This window comes from Mytilus edulis, chromosome 2, assembly GCF_963676685.1.
Source record: "Mytilus edulis chromosome 2, xbMytEdul2.2, whole genome shotgun sequence".
Lineage (NCBI taxonomy): Eukaryota > Metazoa > Mollusca > Bivalvia > Mytilida > Mytilidae > Mytilus > Mytilus edulis.
The window spans coordinates 105,265,703-105,290,543 of NC_092345.1; the positions used below are offsets into that span (position 1 = coordinate 105,265,703).

General features: G+C 33.0%; 2 protein-coding genes across 4 annotated transcripts; one reads left to right on the top strand and one right to left on the bottom strand.

The window, feature by feature from the left end:
* Positions 1-4,197: 4,197 nt before the first annotated feature.
* LOC139513803 (probable transcriptional regulatory protein TTE1135) lies at positions 4,198-11,314 on the bottom strand. Of its 2 annotated transcripts, none has more exons than XM_071302617.1 (6): positions 11,201-11,314; positions 8,155-8,535; positions 6,686-6,795; positions 5,769-5,905; positions 4,967-5,144; positions 4,198-4,451 (listed from the first exon to the last, which is right to left on the bottom strand). In XM_071302617.1, exons 2-6 carry the CDS (start codon positions 8,516-8,518, stop codon positions 4,236-4,238), a joined length of 1,005 nt encoding a protein of 334 aa, XP_071158718.1. In that variant the 5' UTR covers positions 8,519-8,535; positions 11,201-11,314; the 3' UTR covers positions 4,198-4,235. The 2 variants fall into 2 exon arrangements, with proteins under 2 accessions (XP_071158718.1, XP_071158720.1); XM_071302619.1 differs by having other exon boundaries at positions 11,256-11,302.
* A 1,918-nt stretch (positions 11,315-13,232) lies between these two features.
* LOC139513804 (uncharacterized) lies at positions 13,233-24,841 on the top strand. Of its 2 annotated transcripts, none has more exons than XM_071302620.1 (6): positions 13,233-14,307; positions 16,636-16,776; positions 20,164-20,217; positions 22,323-22,384; positions 22,966-23,197; positions 24,380-24,841. In XM_071302620.1, the coding sequence occupies exons 1-6, from the start codon at positions 13,585-13,587 to the stop codon at positions 24,542-24,544; spliced, it is 1,377 nt and encodes a 458-aa protein (XP_071158721.1). In that variant the 5' UTR covers positions 13,233-13,584; the 3' UTR covers positions 24,545-24,841. The 2 variants fall into 2 exon arrangements, 1 of the variants encoding a protein (XP_071158721.1); XR_011662516.1 differs by having other exon boundaries at positions 13,422-14,307; positions 22,966-23,354; positions 23,728-24,841.

Sequence of the window (24,841 nt, forward strand, 5' to 3'; positions counted from 1 at the left end):
TGTATGTCTTCATCTGTTTTTATTGTCCATGTAGAGTGTTTAAATAAAAATGAGTCTGTCAAGTGGAACAACTGTTATCTCAAACTGTCCACTAAGCTTGATAAAGTTTTGAGGAGCTGTGATGATGAGGTATGAGCTGGTGAGGACCAAAATTGTAAAGCTGATAAATGAACCATGAAAATTGTCAATGTTAAAGAGACTTTTGTTTGTTCAGACAGGCATGTACAAAAATCTAAACATAGAAAATAGGCTGAATTTTCTTTGACCTAAATTACCTGATGGAGGTTAAACTGCTATCACGTAAAGAATGATTTAGTAGATATAAAGTAATTTGTCCCCTTTTGTGATCTAAATTGAAGGGGATTCCCCTCCCACAAGCCCATTTCAAAATATTTACATTTGGAGTTGTTCATTAATCTATATTGTTGAATGCATTAAGGTGGCTCGGGACTATTCGACTGCGCATAATTTCACGCATGAACTACAAAAGTATTTGTCGTAAATTCGATATAATTTTTATGCAGTTAAGCTGCATTATGCGAGCACCCTAGATTTGTGTTCTCCCAATAAATCCTGAAATACTTGCCATTGTTATTATCTAGCTTGCTACTATGTTATATATAACTAATTGAACACTTTTTTAATACTTTTTATTCTGGATTACAAAAATAATGACCAGAAAAACCTTAAATGATCGTCGATTTATCCAAAAGTTTTAAAGTTACACATAGGAAGTAGTGCTTATTAAGAATCCTTGTGTAGTTCATTATGACTTGTGCTTTTAGCTAAGATGTCAAAGAACAATTGTATGAAATATTTAATCGCCGAATATCTCTTAAGACAAGTAGTTTAGATTTCCCAAATGACAAAAGTCGTAGGAATATTGTTTGTCATCAAATACGTAGTACAACTACGTCAGTAGTCTATTATATAATAATTTCAACTGTTCATGCTGTTGGCGGCAATTTCAAATTAGAAAAGAAATTTTCGTAGCTTTTCAATTTGGAGGCAGGTGTGCAAATTAGCGGTGGTCCGAGGTCCGCGACCTTCCACTTTTGCAAGCGGAATTTCGACTAGGATAGTTGGTTTCTAGCTACGCCCGACGTAGTCACCTTGAAAGAAAATAAGAAATTACTTTGCAAACCTTTTCACCATTTTCACCAAAGTCTCCAATTAAACGAGCTAAAAACTTATTTTTATCATTATTATTCATGATTATTCATGACGGCGATGTTCATTTTGTTCAACCGCTAGCTTTATACAGAAAATCGCCGACAAATATTGTATAAATTCGAGTAAAATCGTATCTGATTGACAAAAACAACATTGCAAACACATCACAATGGCGGCCGTGAAGACAAAATTTTACAAAATCGGATCCGATTCCGGAAGCGGATAAGGGTAATTCCGGGTTAGGCGATCATTTACAAAATAAATCCAAGCAGGTGAAAAATACATCTATGCATGGTAAATGAATATAAACACTAGTATTGTAAACCAAAAGAAATATGTAAAAGAAAGAAAAAGCAGAAAAATATTTTATTCAGAAACTCAAAATTACTTTTTGACAAATTTTAATTTAAAAATCCAATACAACGTGACAGCTGGGAACAGTATATCTAACAATATACATGTTCATGGTCACAGTCTAAATTTTCTTTATAAATGATAAATGATGATAATGCATGTGAGATGCTTTTAAAGTGTAAAGATTACTGCAATTTCGAGGAGTTATTTGTTTTTTCTCAATTTTGAAGGGTCAACTAAAGTAGCTGAAAGTTTCATTCTTTTTTTTTTCACTAATAATGCAACTATATTATATATACCTTAATGTAAGTAAATCATATGATATATAGGTGGCATTCTTTGGGCCACTCTACCCCCTCCTGTTTGATAACTTGGAAACGGTCGAGCTCCCCACCCCTAAACCATATGAGGGGGCAGATCCAGGATTTTAGGTTAGGAGGGGCGCAAACTTAAATTTTCGCTGAGCAGAGCGAAGCTAAAAAAAAATTGAGGTAAAATTCTCGGAATATTCTTTATTAAGCTGAAGAGTTGCTAGGGGTCACCCCACCCATCCTGTTTTAGAATTTAAAAATGGTCGAGATCCCCATCCCTAAACCATATATATTCATGTATGGGATAATATAACAAATCAGATGAAAGATAGGGGGAGTCACTGAGGTCACTGTTCACCCTCCTGTTTGAGAACTTGGAAATGGTCAAGATCCTTACCCCTAAACCATATATACTCATGTATGGGACAATATAACAAATCAAATGAAATATAGGGGAAGTCCCTGTGGTCATCCCAACCCTCCTGTTTGAGAACTTGGAAACGGTCGAGATCCCCACACCAAAACAATATATATTCATGTATGGATCAATATAACTAATTAAATGAAATATAGGGGGAGTCCCTTGGGTCACCCTACCCCTTCTGTTTGAGAACTTGGAAACCAATGAGATCCCCACCCCTAAACCATATATATTCATGTATGGGACAATATAACAAATAAAATGAAATGTAGGGGAAGTCCCTAGGGTCACCATACCCCTAGTGGCGGATCCAGACATTTTTATAAGTGGGGCCCACTAACTGACCTAAGAGGGGCCCGCTCCAGTCACGCTTCAGTGATTCCCTATATAAGCAACCAAATTTTTTCCAATAAAGGGGGGCCGGGCCCCCTGCCCCCCTAAATCCTCTGCCTACCCCTACCTGTTTGAGAACTTGTAAACCGTTGAGATCCCCATCCCTAAATTATATATATTCATATGTATGGGACAAAATAACAAATCATTTACATTTACTATGGGCAGGTCAGTCAGACCTCACCTTTGATCCCTGTTGTAGTGAACATTTGTTTTCTTTCCAGTGAAACCAGTCCATTCATACTATTACATGTTCATACTAAGTCAAATTCAACTTCTAGCAGTCAAATAAAACCAAGGTTAACTACCAAGTAGAACAACTGCAATCATTGGGAACTTGTACCACTGCAGATTCGACATAAAAAATATACATTGATACCGTATATGCATTGCTTTTGAAACCTTGATAACATAAATTATTTGCCTTAATAAATTAATCATTAGATAAACATGAATGTACTATATATGAATGTTTAATGTTGAGGCAACATTGCCACAGTTTTCATAATTACGGTTGCCTTGGTTTTTGGTTAACTGCCTTCAGCGCTTACAGCGCTTTGATTTTAAATATTTTGCTTGATTAGAAATGCTAAATCATTGTAGTTATGTGAATAATAGAATATTTTCGTTATAATCCGTATTTGGTAAAGGGTCAAAATGACATTTCACCCAGTTTTACCATTTTCCCGCCAAAATTTGGGTTTTAAGGCAAAATATATATTTTTCCTTATCGGTAACCTATTTTTTTTATTTGCTTATTCTTTGAAGCTATATTTCAGCTTTTTATTTTACAGTTTTGGACCAAGTGTCATAGAACGTTTTTTTGGTAATCCGATAAAATTATGTCAACACCTCTATTTTCCCTATCATTTCATTGAAAAATGGTCTCTTTTACATACCTGTTTAAAAGTAAAATTTTGAGCTTAAATGGTCCGTGACCCCCTATTTTTTTTCAACCAATTTGATTTAATTTCTGTAAAGAATAAAATATCAAAAAATACGGCACTTCTGATAGTAACTTTTAATAGGCCCCGAGCCACCTTAACATATTTCAATTGCACCAAAAGGTTTCCATAGAATATAATTTTTCTCATATCCACTTCAAAGTACCCTGCAATGGAAACAAAACAATGTGTTTTACATGTCTATTATATTTAAAACAAATGACCAGTTGTTTCTGTAAACTGTCAAAAAGAAGAACTGAGCAAAAACAACCTGGCTCTGAATTTTTTGAGAAACTTTAATAGTCTCCTACCAAAAAAGTAGAAGGGGACTTGAGGTTTGAACTCCGTCCCTCTGTCTGTCCATCTGTTAGTCTGGCAACTCAGTTTTCCACTTTTGTTCTTCATGCTTGAAGATATTGATTTGGTATTTTGTGTATTTTTTTTCGTGACAAGTTCGAATTTTGTTCTGATCTGATGATTGTATGCAGAGTTATGGTCCTTGTTTACTATCCAATGAGAACTAGGCGATTTTCTTCGATCTTTCTTAGGAGGGGGATATATTTCATCTTGGCATAAGGAAAAGAAATTAATTAAAGCTTAGTAACATAATTATAAATAAGTTTTATTCTCAAATAAACATCAACTTTCTGGTTCAGCATTAAAAAATACTTCTTCCACACCTTCTACTTCTTTGACTTTGTCTATAAGTTTGTACAGTTTTTCCATGTTGTCTGTATTCATTTGAACAACTGAAGTTTGGATTGGTATAAACACTGACTCAGCATAAACTATATTCAAACCTTTAGATTGTAAATACTTCCTCACTTGGTTCACAACTAAATAGTTACACTCGAACTGAAATAGATAAGAAAACATGATATTATTATAGTTAATTAAAGGTTGGAAGGCACTTCTGTTTAAAAAATTAAATGTGTGGTGGTTATTTTAACAATTATATGAAATAGTCAATTAAAGTTACATGCATTGCAGGGTTAATTAACAAGAGCTTTCCAATTTACTGTGGGTTCATTTATTTTGGTGGGTATCAATTTTCGTGGATTGAGGAAAACGTGCATTTTTGTGGATATTTCATTTTGTGATTTGACCAATCTCTTCATACAAAGCCTATAGAAAATTTGTTATTCGTAGAACATTTGAATTCATGGTTCACCTGTACCCACAAAACCCAGGAAATCGGTATCCAACAAATAATAATGAATTCACAGTATATAATAAGATATTTAGTATCCATTTATAAATCATAAAATTTACAAGAAACTAAGGTTTTAACTCTCTCTGGCTAATCAGCTTAGATTGATTTTGCTATTATTCGAAAGTCCCTTTCAGTAATTACTGTAAAGTATTTCTACCTGCAGTATATCTATTCCTTCCTCATTGGTTTCCATGGAGACATCATCAGCCTCAGCTTCAATAGCCAGCTCTAAATGATCATCATGGTTTCTACTGTCTCCTTCACCGAGCTCAACATCTACAAAACCTTTTCTCTCAAAACTACGTGTAGCTGTCCCTTGTTTATCTATTGTTGCCCTAAAAACCAAAAAATGTTCTATCATTTATTTACTGAACATCTAAAAGTTTTTGTTGAAACTATTTTTAAATTGTGTAATTTTATGTTACTGTATGTTACTGTATGAAATGGTTATGTTAATATCAGCATAGACTTGCAGCTGCAAAACATATGAATCCCAGCACTTGTTAAAATAATATTATAGCGAGATTCCTATGGCCACACTATATCAGACTTGGGATTAATTACATAGTGACTACATATATATTTATTCTACCATCTTCTCTCATGACAGTTAAAAAATAGTCAAAATCTATTTGTCACAAGTAGAAATATTGTATAATAGCAGATTCAATAGTGAAAGTTATCATAAGTGATATTTTAGGGATTTAAGTCTTTTTTTAAAAATGATCTGCATAAGGTGTTCTTTCTTTGTCTGAAGTCATCAGACATGGTTAACATTTTACATGGAATTAAAATAATGAATTCAGAGGAAAGCAAGAAAAGTTGAAATCATCATTGAATTTTGAATATTTAAGTTTTTTTGAACCAGGTCAATATGTTTCCTAGACCTAATAAATGTGGTTTAATTCTGGTTGATTTGTCAATGATTAATTAGTCAAATAATCAAAAGTGTTATTTACCCAAATTTTTTAAGTTTAGATTGAATATCTGGTCTGGTTCTCTTTGGAAGATCTGTGAAAGCTTGTATGATAAACTTCAACCCACCAGCACCGGAACATTCTATTATCTCCTCACGAGAACTTTCATTCTTGGATGCCTGAAAATAAAATCATTTCTATAAATGGAAACAAGTACAATTTGTTATCAAACATAGTTACTATCAGCGGTGAGTTAAAGTCTTTTACAATTAATTATTTCCTTTTTATTAATCAAAAGCTTAGGCTATATATATACAATTCGCCAAAGTTTCATGAAAATTGCTCAAGGCATTTTTCAATTATTGTAAGAAAACTGGAAAATCACACATTTGATTATAAATAAAATCCCATGATTCAGAAATGAAAAATAAAAAAAATGATGAAAATCAAAAGGGAGCATAGGGGTTAGGGGGAGGGTTGGGATCCCGCTAACATGTTTAACCCCGCCACATTATTTATGTATGTGCCTGTCCGAATTCAGGAGCCTGTTATTCAGTGGTTGTCGTTTGCTTATGTGTTACATATTTTTTTTTTAGTTCATTTTTTTATATTAATAAGGCCGTTAGTTTTCTCGCTTGAATTGTTTTATATTGTCATAGCGGGGCCTTTTATAGCTGACTTTAATGGTAAGGGCTTTGCTCATTGTTGAAGGCCGTACGGTGACCTATAGTTGTTAATGTATGTGTCATTTTGGTCTTTTGTGGACAGTTGTCCCATTAGCAATCATACTATATCTTCTTTTTTATATATGTATCAATAGATATGATTAATTCACCAAAGTTTCATGAAAATTGCTTAAAATGTTTTTGAGTTATTGTTGGAAGTGTAGACGATGGTATATACCATAAAATGTTGCAGCTTAGATGGGCCTATAAAAATGTTAACAGTTATATATTTACTGTGTTCTTGATAATCCTAAGAATGGTGTCCATGGCAATATTTTTCTGTTTAGCCGAATCAATACATCTTCCTAATTCATTGTTCACTTTAGGATCTGTCGAGGCATTATCTGAAATATACCATGTTTTACAGTCAAAATATATATATGATGATAATGAAATTGCATTTTAAGTCCAGTGGCAAAAATAACATTCATAACAGGACAAAAGCATATTCATGTGTTATAAATATCTACCCTGCTTTAGCTATTAGATTTCTTTTCAGGTCACATATTTCATAAAACTATATTTAAAGAATAGGATAACAAGCAAAACAAATCCTTAGACAAAGTTTAGAGCACTTGACAAATCACTATATATAAATATATAAAATGTACGTCATGTAATTAGCAAGTTGTTAAGTTCATGATCTTCAGATATATATAAATAAATTAAAAAATACTTAAAAAATTGCATATTCATGCATTGAAAAATTAATACTCTTTTTTTGTGCATTTTGATTCTAATTGTTTAACATGTTAGATTAGGTTTATACATGTAATTTCAAAAGACATCTGGGAATTGAGGAAATTGCTCTTAGTCTATATCAAGGGGGAAATGCCAAATAAATAAAAGAGATCAAATTGCTTAGTGTTTTAGCTAAATCCACTTCCCTAATTAAGATTTTTTTGTCATTTTTGAACAAGTAATTTTATACATATGAAAGTCAGGCTGTTTCTCCTATTTTAATCAGTCAAAACCTTAAAACACAAGAATGTGTCCATAGTACATGGATGCCCCACTCACATTATCGTTTTCTATGTTCATGATCAGTGGACCGTGAAATTGGGGCCAAAAATCTAATTTAGCATTTAAATTAGAAAGATCATATCATCATCATCATAGGGAACATGTGTATTAAGTTTCAAGTTGATTGGACTTGGCTTCATAAAAAACTACCTCCACCAAAAACTTTAAGCTGAAGCGGGGCAAACAGATGAACAGACAAACGGACGAACTGACCAACAGACCAGAAAACATAATGCCCCTTTAATATCATAGGTGGGGCATAAAAAAAAAATTGCCTACCTACATACATGTACCATCTATAGTTGTTTTCAACATATAAGCAGAAACACAGAAGTTATTATTTTATAAGGCTTATTTTACTACATTTTGTACATATAAAAAAGAAGATGTGGTATGATTGCCAATGAGACAACTGTCCACAAGAGACCAAAATGACACAGACATTACCAACTCTAGGTCACCGTAATGCCTTCAACAATGAGCAAAGCCCATACCGCATAGTGAGCTATAAAAGGCCGATAAGACAATGTAAAACAATTCAAACAAGAAAACTAAAAAACAAAAAAATATGTAACATCTTTTCAATATTTCAGCCCTACAAGTATCTTACCATATTTTGTATACAATTGACACCACCATTTCAATAACCTAATCTTCATGGTAATATTAGAGATAAATACCTTTGAGAGCATTTTTTATCCTTAACGTTAACATTTGTGTATCCTTTCCTCTTATCGCGTCCTGTTCACCTTTAGTGTGTTTAATATTCTGCCAATGGCTATGTCCTTTCTGTCTGTTTTGTTGATAAAAAATATCACTAAAACTTAAAACTAAACCAGACTTGGATACTTTTGTATTGTCACTAAATGTAATTCTAAATCTAGAATCTGTCATATAACAGCATGTGTGTTTTTGCCTCATTAATGTTCCACTATGATCACATGTTGAGGATAAAATGCTTATATTGTTCTTCAATTGAATTTTGGTTAGTACATCTTGGATACGAATTGCTGCTCTCATCGAAAACAGCTGTTTGCAGTTCATCTTAACTGTAGTTCAATCTGTAAAGATATTCATCATCATCATGTTTTTATTGCATTTTACATGTATCATTTTGATAAAATCAATGAGTATAACATAATGTTATGTGAATAGAAATCTTTCAATAACCTCTGAATAAAACAAATATGACCATTTGAACAGTGTGTAAGACAAACCCTGACCTTCTTGTACAGTCAAACCCAGACATTGTACAGTCGACATACAAAGACCTTGTACCTGATAAAATGAGTGTTATGTTAAACTTAAAACCTTGTTCTCCAGAAAATTTGTATACGATTGTATGCAGACTTCCCCAAAACCATGACATGTACTACCCACATGTAAGATTTCCATAATCCACTAAAACAGGTACCAAAAAAATAATGAATCCGCAGTATGGGACGTCTTAGAAGGCTATTTTAAATTTTTGCTTTGATGCTTTCCTGTGATGTTAATATACAATAGCCTTCCACGACATCATAATTATTTTTGGACTAAAACATGACATGTCTTTTTTTTTTTTTTTTTTCATTTTTGTGTACATGTATATTGAGGGGAGGTCGGAGGGGTCCTGATCCTGAAATCCCAGGCTTAAAAACATGAAATCCGAAAATTCCAAAAAAGAAATCCCGGATCTAGAAAGGGTCAATCCCAAAATCCTGAGTTTAAAAAACACCCGATCCTGACATTCCGAAAAAGGTCCAACCCCTAGTGTTTTCCCCAGATATTTTTGATAGCATCACATTTGGCGAAGAAAAAAAATTGTCATTTGTCCTGTCGGGGCAAAGCTCTATTTCCTTTTTTTATATCTTTATATTGTTCAAATCATAACGGAGAATACAATTAAACTATACCCATGATTACAGTTGTTTCAATTTATGTTTTCTATATTCATTTAAAGTTACAGAATTATTTTTTTCCTCTTTGGCCAAACATAAATATATGTGTGGTTTTAGTTCTAGATCTATTTTCAAAAAGAGTACATTTATCAAAAACATCGAACAATTAGTCAGTTAATACGTTTGGAATGCATAGTTTTCTCTTTTTAGATAATTTTTTCTGGCTACTGTGCCATATTTGTGCAGCTGTAGTTTAATAACCGTAAAAATGCGGATTTCAATGTTGGCCGAAGAAAAAATAAAAATTTCAAAAATAAACAATGTTTGACAAGAGATTGGGAATGCATATGACGATTTTGATGCATTAAAGGGATGAAACATTAACCAAAGCCAATCATGATCACTTTCTAAAGAAGTATCAAACTAATTCATCTCAAAATCAAAATGTTTTATAAACCCTTTGATTGACAAGTAGTACCAGAAGAGAAAGCAAGTAATTTTTTGAAAGTATTAAAAATATACGACCAAACCTCTTTTCTAAAGAGATAAATCGTTTGTATCTTTGAATTTTCATTATATATATATTATATAGCCTCACTGGACACAATTAAGAACCATTTTTGAACTTTAATTATTTTTTTTCTTTGTAGAATACTGTTCTTGAATTGTTTGTACCATAGAATTAAAGATGTATGAATGCTTTTCATTTTGAATCATAACACACATAATTTTCTATTTACGTTGGGATACTTTGGTAAGATTTTCATGACCTGGTTTTATGGGTCTAGCAAGCCCAATATGGACGAAATTACGAACGGCACTATATTTATATATCTGGCAGAAAAAATCAATGACAACGATCTAAATTTATGAAACATACATTAATCTAATCTAAAACACATTTCCTAAGAAAATAAGAAGTGTAATATGGTATTTTACTTCAAATTCTTCAGCAGTAGTTGGAGACGAAATTGGTGACAAAAAAATTTCTTTCAAAAGAAAATAATTCGGATTTTTTGTTTTTATGCAAGTTCTTTCGTCTAAGAAGCACTGAATTCTCTTTTTAGTTAGTGAACCTATGATTTTAATTTATATTTAACCTTTACTTTCGGAGTTCTCGGGACTTTCCAATAAAAATACTATTTTCTTCTGACAATGCTCAGGATCACCCGAGTCTGAGAAAACGTTCATTTTTGGATTATTTGGGCAAGATAAAGGGTATCACACATATGAACAGATTCAGGAGATATTTTTCTATCTATATAATGACAAAAGAAGGCAATTTGCACTAGCTTGTGTGCTTTATTCGTGTAATTTCCAAAAGAGGGAGTCATTATTTTGACATTTACGAAACTTAATTTTTCGTCGTCTGCAACATTAACCAAGTGCGCATGAACTTTTTTTTCGTTAAAACACCAGTAATGTAGTGGGTTTTTGATTAATAGAAACATTTATTAATTTTCATGCATAAATATAATATAAGGGTGCAAACATTAAAAATCGTTCTTAATTGTGTCCAGTCATAATTGCGTCCGGTAAGGCTATGTTAGATTTACTGTTCCCAGATTATGAAAACGTAGATTTCGAATTGTATTACTATTTACTTCTGATTACGTTTTCTGCATGTATTAAGATCATGTCAGCAATTCAAGATACCATTAAATGCAATGTTTCAACAATAACACATGTAATTATAAATAATAAGGCAAGTGTAAACACGATTATGATATTGATAAATAAAAAAGGGGGGTTGTCATCACTATCAGGCCTGTTCAGAGATTGATTTGATAAGGAATGACATCCATTAAAATATTTGCTTTCAGTTGTTGAGATAATTGAAAAATACCATAGATATAACTTAAGTAGTCTAGATCTAGTATCACATGTGCCGGTGGATTCACCTTCAGAATTTTTAGGTTTTTGGTTGAAGTAAATATATAAACTCCAAAGTCAATAACGGACCTTTACCGCTATTATTCCGGAAAACTGGTAAAAAAACTCATCATAGATACCAGGACTATAAAATTTCGTATATATACGCCAGACGCGCGTTTCGTCTACAAAAGACTCATCATTCAGTGACGCTCAAATCCAAAAAAAGTTAACAAATTCAAATAGTATACCATAATTCAAACACTGGCGTTTGTGGAGTGGAGCCCCCCTTCTTTTTTTTTTTACATTTTTTTTTATTTCATTTTTTTTTTAAATTTCAACTTATATAACTAAGATTTACTTATTTAAGGTGTTCAACGTCTTTTCAATGAGTTTTTTTTTAATGTTAAATCTCATTGAAAAGACTTTGAACACGGCCAAACAAAGTTTATATAAGTTGAAATATGAAAAAAAAAAAAAAAAATTTATAAAATACAAAAATAAAAAAAGGGGGTCCACTCCACAAACGCCTGTGAATTAAAACTGCCAGTAATGAATTAGCCGTATTTTTCTCACAGGACAACCGTACTAGAATATGGACGGATTTTGAAAATGACCCATATAGTGATGTGGTCTGTTAAGTTCTAAAAGGCGGATTTTAAGGGGAGGCAGGGTGCCCGGGACCAAATTGAGAGCTATCTTCATGGTTAGGGCAGCCTATTCCATTCCAATCTTTGTCTAAATCCCCCCTTTTCAAAATCCTAGATCCGTATTTGTCTCTACATGTTTTACATTGAACTTGCAATGAGATGAGATTTCTAGTTCCATGTTGAAGGCCATACATTATACAGTGACTTTGAGACGAAGAACAGTACTTATGCATAGACTTAATCGATGTATTAACATGTTTATTTCCATTAAATGGGCTCAAGGTTAGGAGCATAGTACAATATATTGTCGAAATTACCCAAGGGAATTAAATTTAAATAAAGCGAATATATAAAACAATATCTGTCCTTTCCTATATTTAGATTTTTCATTTTCACATTGTTTTCATCGGTAGAAACATTGATTCTCTTATCAATAAATCAAAACATAACCAAATATCCACATTATTTAATAATTGCACAAGGTCATGATTTTCTTATGTCTTTACACTAAACCCATTAGATGTGTACTGATTGATATTTTGTCTTGGATACATGATTTTTCTAAATTGTTATTGGCTTGAAAGGGTAGCTGCGAGTACACTCATTGGTACTGTGTGTCTTTAATGTTTTTGTTAGTTGTTTGTTTTGCTTTGTATCGATCTGATGAGTCAAGACCTTTTCAACTGATTTTTATAGTTTGTTGTTTTGCTAGCAGTTACACCACTGTCAGATTTGGGGGGGGGGGGGGGGTGCTCACCAAAATATAACTCCTTCATATTCTGTATGTGCCTGTTCCAAGGCATAAGCCTGAAATTCAGTGGTTTGCGTTTGCTACTGTATATCAAGTTCGTTTTTCGTTTTTTCGTTTCGTTACTAGCTTGCTATGCAGTATGGGTTTTGCTCATTGTTAAAATCCTATAATCACGAGTATCACGAATACATTTAAATTTACAAATGTTTACATGTGTACTAGTATTCTGGATACTCCAACTTGTATTTTTTTTTTTTATTAAAACCATCTTATCAATGACAGTATTTTGTTAGGATGATATTTTTACTGGCATGTAGTATACTGTTTTCTAATTTTTTTCCCTAATCTGCATTGTTTATAATTGTTGGTTAGACATTTAACGGTTTCTGATATATAGTTATACCAATACTACAACGAAATCAGTGCAGCGAAATAAGTTTATCGATTTTATAAAAGTTTGTAAGATTTATACATATAAAGACTAAAACATCTGTATCCAGAATCAATCAGAGCGACATGTGTTGTTAGAGGAGCTAAAGAAGGGAATTATTTATAATATAAGTAAAGAAATGTAGTATAAATATTTAGCCATTTAGTTTTCACCTAGTCCGAAATTTAAAGACATGTGACGTTTCCGTAAACCCTTCGAACGATCTTTCATTTTATTTTTATTTTATTCAACCCTTTGTTTGAAATGTAGATTTTTAGATGTTGTACAAAATTACTCTTTATTTTTAGATGCACTGGTGCCTCAATCAAATTGAATTAAAATGAATTGTATGTTAACATTTATTAATTATAAAGGAGGTGACACATACTTCTGATAACATACAAAGTGCATGAGAGAAGGACATCTCCATAAAATGATTTCTTAAGATCTATTTATGTATCACCTTACATTGATTTTTACACAATACTGTTTTTTCACTGAATGAAGTGTTGGTCGCTGGTGAAATAATGAATCTTAATATTTTCAGAGTGTTAGTTTTACTGGGCTTATATTCGAGTTTGACTGTTAGTTCAGCATTTCAGTTAAAACAGTCAAAAAGAGATGAAGAACATTTGAGTGTAGGACAATTATTTGCCCAAATGTTGGACAGTATTCTTGGAGATTCAAAAAATATGACTGCTAATAGCACGACTTTACCATCTACTTTCAGTTGGTTCACCAACAAATTCTCAACCAATACGGCGGGAACAAGCAAAGGAACACCAACACAAACAAGCACTAAAGTCACCACATCTTCTCAGTTAGGAGTAACAAACACTAGTAATGTACAGCTACCATCTACAAATGTTACCAGCGATGGAAACGTGACTCGATCACCGACATTGTCTCGCCCTTCATCAACGACGTCTGGTTTAATGGAAGCACGGTGCGGTGCGGAGTTTACATTAACAGAGTTGTGTGGCACTGGGCTGTCTTCACTTCTTGTCGACTTGAACATTTGGGATGTTTATGGAATAATGTTCTCTAACGACGTCATTGAAGCATTGCTTCTGAATTGTGCTACTGGACATTGGTGTTTATACGACGAGTTTTCCTATTGGAATGGATTAATGATGGAGAAGGCTGCTATGGTCAAAGATTCTGAAATCTTCTCTCAGATTTGTCAATCACATTCCTTGTCCTGTTTTGACACCTTTCTGAACAATGTCACCGGATGCCCTATACAAGAGGTAAGAACTCTAACGTAGAATCAGTCACGTAGAATACAAGTATAAAAAAGAAGATTAGATGTGTTATAATTGCCAATGAGACAACTGTCCACAAGAAATGACACAGAAATTAACAATAATATATGGGTCATCGTACTGCGTTCAACAGTGATGTTTTTGGTACTTTTTGTCAGCTGACTACCGATCTAATAGGTTTAACCGTTTCCAATTGATATTTACATTTGGTTCTTGTGTGTTGTGTGTTTCACAATGGCTTCCCTTTACATCGGGACTGTTGGTCGCTCACAATATAAAAAAGAAGATGTGGTATGACTGCCAATGAGAACAATTCTCTACAAGAAACCAAATGACACAGACACTAACATCTATAGGTCACCTAACGGCCTTCAACAATGAGCAAAGCCCATACCGCATAGTCAGCTATAAAAACATGTTAGCGGGATCCCATCCCTCCCCTAACCTGGTATAGTGGTGTAACAATACAACATAAGAACGAACTATAAAAATCAGTTATAAAGCTTAAAAGAGGGACGAAAGATACCAAAGGGACAGTCAAACTCATATATCGAAAATAAACTGACAACGCCATGGCTAAAAATGAAAAAGACAAACAAACAATAGTACACATGACACAACATAGAAAATAAAGAATAAACAACACGAAACCCACCAAAAACTAGGGGTGATCTAAGGTGCTCCGGAAGGGTAAGCAGATCCTGCTCCACATGTGGCACCCGTCGTGTCACAGTTGCTTATGTGATAACAAATCTGGTAAATAGTCTAATTCCGTAGGTCACACATTCATGAAAGGGAAGGGGATTGTAGTTACGACGTAAGGAATATATCCGATGTCATTTGTGAAACGGTTATTCCATAACGGTCAACCAACTCGTGATGGCGTCCATAAAATTTACAAAGGGATGATTTCAACTTCACCATTTGGAACTCATTTGGTTTAATAGCTTCCTTGTGGGCAGCAACCCTCTATCAAGAAAATCATGATAGGAAATGCAAGCACGGGAATATCGTATCAATTGGGAGATATATACACCGTATGCAGGTGCTGCTGGAATGTTGCTACTTAGAAATGGAAAGTTCACAATTGGAAAGCTGAAATCATCTCTTTTGTCGCAAAGTTTTGTTTTCAACCGACCGGTACCCTCACTGTCAATTTCTAGATGTAAGTCAAGATATGATACCGACTTAACTGTATTTGTAGTATCCTTAACTCATCAGATGAATACAAATAGAAATACATGTAACAAAAATACAGAGTGGACGTGGCTGGGTACTTGAATATATACCAACAAGCATGTTTCAATCAACTCTTTTTGCGTGCATGTCTCTAGCCATGATCATGTAAACTGAAACGTGGTTGCCGTCGGTTGCTGTTTGCCTATGTATATTGTTCAAGTAACTTTAACTAAAGTGTTAATATCCCCACCAGAGATTTTTATATTTCTTTTGTATCTGGCTGATAATTAACTGGTGTATTGTTGATCACCAAATCATCTCTTTCTAGTTTTAAATGGTTCACCTTTTGTCGACCCAAGGCCTTCTACGGGTTACTACATGGTGTTTTGCACAAAAAAGAAGGCCGTACGATAATCTGCCATTGTTCACATTCCTGTCTTTTGGTCTTTCGTGCATAATTGTTTCATCGGCAATTAATCCACTGCTTTTGGAATGGCCAGACGAAAATGATAAATCTCGGCTTTTTATCCTTTTTATGTAACTTTTGTCCGTCGTCTGTTAGCATGAATTTATCCATTGAAATAATGCATGAAGCTAGACTGAATCCAATACTTGAGATATTTTAAATAAGAAATGTGGTAAAATCGCAAATGAGACAACGATCCACCAGAGTTCTGAGCAAATAATGGTACGATCTTCAACGATGAGAAAACAAAATACCTATAGTCACTATACTAGTTATAAGCTACAAAAATCCTCAACATTAGAAATGCGAAACAATTCAAACGAGAAAACTAACGACCTAATTATAACAATACAATTAACGAAAAACAAATATGACTCCTGCCATGGGAAAAGGTGTGTTGTCAAACATGTTTGCGAGCGCTCAACCCTCCTCATACTTGGGACAGTGGTGTGACAGAATAACATTTAATAATATGTTAAATTCAGCTGCAAATTTTCAAAATAAATAGATAGGTACTAATGGCAAAAACACATGTAAAACGAGAGCAATAGACACAAAGCAACTACATATATATAACAACACATTTATAGTTGAAGTTCAAAATAAATTACAAACAATAAATAAATCAAGTTCTCCAGACTGGCATTTTTGTTTTTATCTTGTTTTAGAGAATGAATTTTACTGTTGAAGCTATAAACATGATTTGTGATATGAGAAATGACCATCAGCTGGACTTAACTTGTTATGGTCATTTATTGGCAGCATTTCACGTGACTGTTGTGGAATTCCTTAGAGACAATAATAATAAGGTAAACACTTTTATAAATATTACTTGTTGTTTTGCATCCCACAAATGAGTTTTTGTGCTGTGGTCATATTTTGTATTATTGTCATTCATTTTTGTTTATATGCTTTGTCTATATGTCATTTTTTTATTAACATATTGTGGTGTTTTTTTTAATAGTAATTAAGATTATAACACAACGTTGACTTCTATACCTCTATTTTTAACACTTTACCTACTGCAATATGACTCTTTGTTTTGCTGACACATTGTTGTCAATATAATGGAATGATATGCGACTGTCGTACAAGTGAGAGGTTTAGCTAGCTATAAAAACAAGTTTAATCCACCATTTTCCTCATTAGGAAATGCATGTACGAAAAGTTATCAAAGGTACCAGGCTTTAATTTGATACGCCAGACGTGCGTTTCGTCTGCATAAGACTCACCAGTCGCGCTCAGATCAAAATTGTTAAAAAGCCAAACAAATATAAAGTTGAAGAGCATTGAAGACAAAAAATTCCAAAATGGTGTGCCAAATACGGCTATTAAGGTATTCTATGCCAAGTCTGGAACATGTCAGAGTTGTTTTCCATTCGTTTGATGTGTTTGAGTTTTTGATTTTGCCATTTGATACGGATTTTCGTTGGGATTTCGATATTAACTTTATTTTACTTTTTGATGGTCATATATAACATCAGTATTATCATTATTGTTTAAGCCGTTTAATACCATTTTATATTGACAATAAACAGGTTGATTTGACGAGGATACTTAATTCAGTATGATCACTTGCGAATTTAAGATGGCAATTAAGAATTAATTTGACCCAAAACAATATAAAACACTACAACGTTTTACAGGTGCTTGGGAAATGACCTCTACCTTTATGTATAATAAACGTTTTGTGTTTTCCTTTTTTTATCAAATATTTTGTCATATTCGATCTTTTGTTTTACTTAGTTTATGTTTTTTTTGTCCTTTTACATACGATTTTACAATAGCAGTTTTTACATGATGTCAACCAATTCATATGTTTTTCTTACAGGGCGTTTTTCAATAAAAGTGCGATTTTCAGACCTAAACAAATAGAAAAAAAACAACTGGTCTAAAATTTTATTACAAGTGTTATAACTTCAATTATAACACAACGTATTTGGTACAATTTTTATAAATTTTGGGTCATCTATGCTCTTCAATTTTGTATCTGTTTGGCTTAATAACTATTTTGATCTGAGCATAACTGATGAGTCTTATGTAGACGAAACTCGCGTCTGGCGTATTAAATTAAAATCCTGATACCTGTGATAATTAAATACTCTTCAAAACTTTTTTTTTCTCATAATTTAAATGCTGTTTCGTTGTGGACATCTGCTTCTAATTTAAAGCACATCTTATGGTATTTGTAATGTCTCCTTTTGACATTCTAGTTTATTTTATTTTATATACTTGAAATATCTCATTTTTTTCTGAATTGGAGAACCATTTTTTTTATCGATGAAAAATAGACAGTACCCACATATGAAGGCACAACTCATGTTTCGTAGAGGGCATTTTGATGATTTTCGTAGTTGACAAAAACCGTTCCATAGTGGACAAAAAAGTTTCGTAGTTTACATCAACCCTATTGTATATTGATCAAAAATATATTGAAAGTTACATGAAACAAACCCTTGTTATTTGTTTTGCACGAATAGAATTGAAAAAAAAGTAAAAAACGACTGCATGGTAGTGGTAGTGTCCACTACGAAACGTTATTTTCCCAAATTTGTTTCGTAGTTGACCGTTACGTAGTGGACATATTCACATATTTCATTTTTCTTCCACAATCTCTAAATTGCAAAAGTAACAAAAATGATTCCTTTCATCAAAGCACATGCTAAGCCGTATACTGATATTTTTTTCATAATTTTAAAACCAGATAATGAAGGAGGTTTGAACCGTTTCTTAGTGGGCATAACAAAAAATACGGTACCATTCAGGTTCATTTGACGTGCTCATTTTTTTGCCAACAATTTAACTGCCGTTATAAACGCATCAATTCTATTGTAAGACCTTATAATGTTTATATCCAGTCCATTTCTTGCAAAAATAGATTATATCAAACTGGTTATTTTGAACCATTCAGGAATCAATATCTTATTAATCCCTCTGAAAACAGTATGTTTCTTTGCTTAAAAATGTTAAATCTAAATAAATGTACTGTCTGCACAAAAATACTTGTAAAGATCAAACACATTTTTTTTTAAAGTGGCTGGGACAAGAAATCTAGTTTTTATTGAAAAACGCCCATAAAAATCACAAAAGGCACATCATACAATTGCAAAAGAGAATTGTTTATAAAATGTTTTAAAGCATGTATATGTTCATTCTATAAAGCTGTCCATATCTACAATGTATACAAAAACCTAAACTACATGACTTTTTTAGTTATAAAAGTTGATTAAACTCGATAAGTATGATAACCTTCATAATCCATCATGTATAGATTCCTTTCTCTTGTTTCGTGTCACAGCTGGATATACATTTCATTATTGAAGACTTCTTTTATATGGCCGATACGAACTAGTTTGATCTGGGTTTTATATAGGAGATTTGTCATTGATTATCTTTAACTGGAATCCGCTTGTATTACGCAACTCTCAAACAGTGAACAAAGTGTAGTAGTCAGCTGAGAACCATCTTGTAATGATCTTTGGGGTAGTAGATAGACACTTCAACTTTCTACCCATTTCAAATCAGTGCACACCTATAAATCAACAAAACATATTTACAGTCTGCTTTAAACCTAAACCTGGATTATAAGCTAACATTTTATTTCTTGATAAAACACTTGTTTTGTTACTGTTTCCAAAATCAAGTTATCAATATAAATTGGTTCTGTTACACTCCTTTCACAAAGGCTAGTTGAGCATTCGCAAACATATTTAACAACACCACTTTTATATGTTCACAATTCAGAAGTCTGTAATTCATTTAGTGGTTGTTGTTGTTTGTCTATTATCATATTTGTTTTACGTTCTAAATCAGGGTGTTTTTAATTTTTATTTGGGCCACATTTTTTTTTCTTCTGAAGCTGCGTTTTTTGTTATGTGTACCTTTAGTTGCTAAAATTCCCGTGACGTCATTCGGTCTCTGTGGATAGTTGTCTCATCTTGCTGTCAAACCAAATCTCCTTATTTTTATGTTAACGATTAATCCAAACTTGCATATCCAAAATATAAGACAAAAAATTATTGTCTCACCGGCAAGAAAATGCACTATATTTGATTTCAACTTAGCTTTTAGCTGCAAAAGACACATTCCAACCGAGTTCATTTCATTGATTGATTTATGAGTGAGAATCCTCCTAACATATAGAAATAAAGTTATATGAAATCTTAAATACTCTTATAAAGTGTATTGATTTTTAGAAATTACAAGAAGGTGTGTTTGAGGACGCCGCCTGCCAAAGTCCAGAAGTTTTGGTAAGTTCAAAATACATACATATATGAGAACTTCATTTCATTTGTATTTCAGTAGAATATAGCATAAGACAATCATAACTTTATAAAAACAATTGTACATAAAAGAAAACTCTTCGCAGTTACGTTTAGATTCTACTTCAGCTAAGTTGAATCTTTGAGCATGGGTAAGCATAATGCATTAGTGCTAGGACGACTCGGTGGTCTCTGAACAGTCACTGTGCATCTCCAAGCTAGGTCATACCAAAGACTTAGACAACAGTATTTTCTGCTTTACAACGCTTTTGCAAAAAAAAAAAAACGCGTAACTTTACAGTAAGAAAAAAGACATGGTCGATTCTTTACTGTAGAGTAAGAACAAAGGCTGGTCGGTTTAAATAAAATATATCAGAGTAGAGTTATATGACATTCTGTCATTCGCACACTTCTTTAATTTGAACAACAATTACATCAGGTTACATATCTTACACTTCTTCAACTTGTGACAACTATGACACATGTTTCAAAGTATGTTAGTTAAATCTGATCAATAAAATCAACACATGAATTATGATAATACAACTAGTAACATACTATGTGTTGTGATGATACTTTAAAAGTTTAATCAAACCCCATGTCAATACATGTCAAAAGGAGTGCTATAATATGTTTTAAATAGATTGGTATGACATGTCAAAAGAAGTGACAAGATATAACAATAGAAATAGTATGACATGTCAATAGGAATGGTATGACATGTCATTATGAATTATGACATGTCAAAAGAAAATGTATGACATGTCAATAAGAATGGTATGACATGTCAATAGGCGTGATATGACATGTCGGGTTGTTGTCTCTTTGACACATTCCCCATTTCCATTCTCAATTTTATGACATATCAAAAGAAATGGTATAGCATGTCAATAATAATGCTATGAAATATCAATAGAAATAGTATGACATGTCAATAGGAGTGATCTGACATGTCAATATGAATGATCTGAAATGCCAATAGGAATGGTATGTCATGTCAATAGAAATGGCATGACACGTCAAAAGGAATGTTATGACATGTCAATATGAGTGGTATGACAGGTCTATAGGAATGGTACGATATGTCAATAGGAATAGTATGATATGTCAATAGGAATGTCATGAAATGTCAATAGGAATGTTATGACATGTTAATAGGAATGTTATGACATGTCAATATGATTGGTATGACATGTCAGTAGTAATGGTATGACATGTCAATAGGAATGATATGACAGGTCAATAGGAATGGTATGACATGACAATAGTAATGTTACGACATGTCAATAGGAATGGTATGACATGTCAATAGGAATGGTATGACAGGTACATAGAAATGGTATGACAGGTCAATAAGAATGGTATAACAGGTCAATAGGAATGGTATGCCATATCAATAGGAATGGTATGACAGGTAAATAGAAATGGTATGACAGGTCAATAGGAATGGTATGACAGGTACATAGAAATGGTATGACAGGTCAATAAGAATGGTATAACAGGTCAATAGGAATGGTATGACAGGTAAATAGAAATGGTATGACATGTCAATAGGAATGGTATGACAGGTACATAGAAATGGTATGACAGGTCAATAAGAATGGTATAACAGGTCAATAGGAATGGTATGCCATATCAATAGGAATGGTATGACAGGTAAATAGAAATGGTATGACAGGTCAATAAGAATGATATAACAGGTCAATAGGAATGGTATGCCAGGTCTATAGGAATGGTATGACATGTCAATAGGAATGGTATGACAGGTACATAGGAATGGTATAACAGGTCAATAGGAATGGTATGACAGGTCAATAGGAATGGTATAACAGGTCAATAGGAATAGTATGACATGTCAATAAGAATGGTATGACATGTCAATAGGAATAGTATGAAATGTCAATGTTTGCTTGACCTTCAGCATATTTTAAAGTTAAAGTTTACTGGTTTTTAAGAGCATTCTTTAGATTCATACTAAAAGAATTTAAATCTCCACGCACAGATGATTAGGAACGAGAAAGAAGTAGATTTAATATTTTCGGGCAATCAATGGTGGACTTGAAAAATTAAAAATTCTTTTTTTATATTTTCAGATGACTAAGAGCGTACTCTGTGTAGAGGCAAAATGTCCTAGCCATAATGAACTTTTGTTGAAGTATGTAATTATTGTTTACACTATCACTCAAAAACACAGTGATGATATTGCTTCTTTGTAGTTTTAGTTAGAATGCAAAATTGTTGAAAAGACATATTCTACTTTGCTTTATGGTGTATAAATTGTTCAACATATTACAACCCTATAAAACTACAAATTAAAGAAGCATTTAGTTCCGTTCTTAAAACAACATTCCATAGACGCGGCAATAACCAAAGGCTTCAATCTCTTTACTTTTAAATTGTGTTTTTCTAATATGGTTAATATGCAACCATTAGTAAGCGTTTAAAAAGGGTAAAATGATCTTGCCCTCATTAGCGTGTTTTGGAACTATTTTTCTATAGTGTAAAAAGTAAAAACACAAAAATACTGAACTCCGAGGAAAATTCAAAAAGGAAAATCAAAAATCAAAAGGCAAAATCAAAAGTCCAAAAACATCAAACGAATGGATAACAACTGTCATATTCCTGACTTGGTACAGGCATTTTCTAATCGCTCTTTCTGCTTTAATTCTTGAACAAAATATTACTGTGATTGTGTTATTAAATCCCACTGATATTCAAATTTTTGAACTATTTCAGTTTTTCGCCATGGCAATGGTTCAGTCCAAACGTAAGTAAAATCCAGGCGAACTGCCACTTACCAGCAGACACGTGTGATGAAGATGCCACCTTTGGACCAACGGTAACCACTTCCACTTATATGACCACAGATGAACCAATGACATCCACTGTACCAACACAAACAACTGTTATTCCTGGGATGGCTAACGATGCATTAACTGGGTCTGGTAACGGAGAGGACAGTAACACAGTTAGTATATATTACACCTTTGACTGTATATGTGTGTTCGTCATTTAAATTAACGTCTATTCACACTAGCTTACCTTGCCTAAAATAACGATTATTCCGGGGATGGCTAACGATGAATTAAGTGGGTTTGGTAATGGAGAGAATAGTAACACAGTAAGTAATAAAATTGAGAAAGGAAATGGTGAATATGTCAAAGCGACAACCACCCGACCATAGAGCAAACAACAGCCGAAGGCAACCAATGGGTCTTCAATGTAGCGAGAATTCCCGCACCCGTAGGTGTCCTTCAGCTGGCCCCTAAAATATGCATAATAGTACAGTGATAATGGACGTCATACTAAACTCCGAATTATACACAAGAAACTAAAATTTAAAATCATACAAGACTAACAAAGGCCAGAGGCTCCTGACTTGGGACAGGCGCAAAATTGCGGCGGGGTTAAACATGTTTATGAGATCTCAACCCTCCCCCTATACCTCTAGCCAATGTAGAAAAGTAAAAGAATAACAATACGCACATTAAAATTCAGTTCAAACATATCATGTCTTATCTTTTGTCCGTCATTCAAAAAAAAAAACGTCTGTGAATTCTAGCTCACCTGGCATTTTCTCTGAATTACGATTTTTACTTTTTTTTGGGGGGCATAAGACTATTATGGACAAAGAAAAACTATACAAGCATACATGATCAGCAAACTGATATCCACAAATAAGCTCATTCTGCCTAAAATCATCAGGGAACTCCTTATAAGAGTTATTGCCCTTAAATGACGATATTCACTCTTTGTGTAAGGTCTTTTACAAAATACAAACAAACTGATTCAAGAGAACTTGTAAAATGCAAAACTAAGCACCAAAATAAGATATTGAAAAGAATGACAAAAACTGTCCAGAAACTTGTTGAAAAATTTACAGAGGCTACATTGTCGTAAAGAAATATAAGAATAAGGAGATGTTGTGCGGCCTTTAACAATGAGACAAACCTATACCGCATTAATTGTATAACCTATAAAGGGTCTCGGCAAGACAACATGTGGAACAATTCAAGATAGAAAACCAAGGGTTTGAATTATGATATTTATATAACTTCATAATGCACCAAGAAATCAACATCAGACGTAATATCACTACTGAATTAAGTAATTAACTACATGTATATATTTTGTATATATTCCGTTTTAGAATGATGGATCTTTCGTTTCCGAAATGACGATGATTTTAGGAGTTTGTGCTGGTTTAATAATAGCAGTATCCGGTTTCTTTGTGTTGATATATTCCTGCTGGAGAAAACACGGATTGAGGAGAATAGACAAGGTTGGATACACACCCCTGAGGAATCAGGATTGACTAATATTAGATGATTAATACTACAATCATCACCCAATACATGTACAAGTTTCTTTAATCATTGTGGTGTTATCTTTTTGTTGTCAGATTGACAAATATTTCCGTGCTTAGATTGCAAATAATTACAAAAAATACTATAGTTCTTATATTTGTTTTCAACATTTTTTTTTTTTTTTACGTTAAACCGACTTTAGGAATAAAAAAGACACTGACATTCTAATGCAACGGAGAAATAAATGTGTTATTCATTTGTCCATAATCTGGGTTGAATTTAAATAAAAATGTCCAAAAAACAAA

What these genes read in the sequence shown, in the direction of transcription:
- LOC139513803 (XM_071302617.1), bottom strand. Translation starts at nt 8,518, where the DNA reads ATGAACTGCAAACAGCTGTTTTCGATGAGAGCAGCAATTCGTATCCAA. An exon ending in GATAAAAAATGCTCTCAAAG is followed by an intron (nt 6,796 to 8,154) that starts GTATTTATCTCT and finishes GGTATATTTCAG; the next exon opens with ATAATGCCTCGACAGATCCT. An exon ending in TTAGGATTATCAAGAACACA is followed by an intron (nt 5,906 to 6,685) that starts GTAAATATATAA and finishes TTTTATTTTCAG; the next exon opens with GCATCCAAGAATGAAAGTTC.
- LOC139513804 (XM_071302620.1), top strand. Translation starts at nt 13,585, where the DNA reads ATGAATCTTAATATTTTCAGAGTGTTAGTTTTACTGGGCTTATATTCG. An exon ending in CCGGATGCCCTATACAAGAG is followed by an intron (nt 14,308 to 16,635) that starts GTAAGAACTCTA and finishes ATCTTGTTTTAG; the next exon opens with AGAATGAATTTTACTGTTGA. An exon ending in TTAGAGACAATAATAATAAG is followed by an intron (nt 16,777 to 20,163) that starts GTAAACACTTTT and finishes ATTGATTTTTAG; the next exon opens with AAATTACAAGAAGGTGTGTT.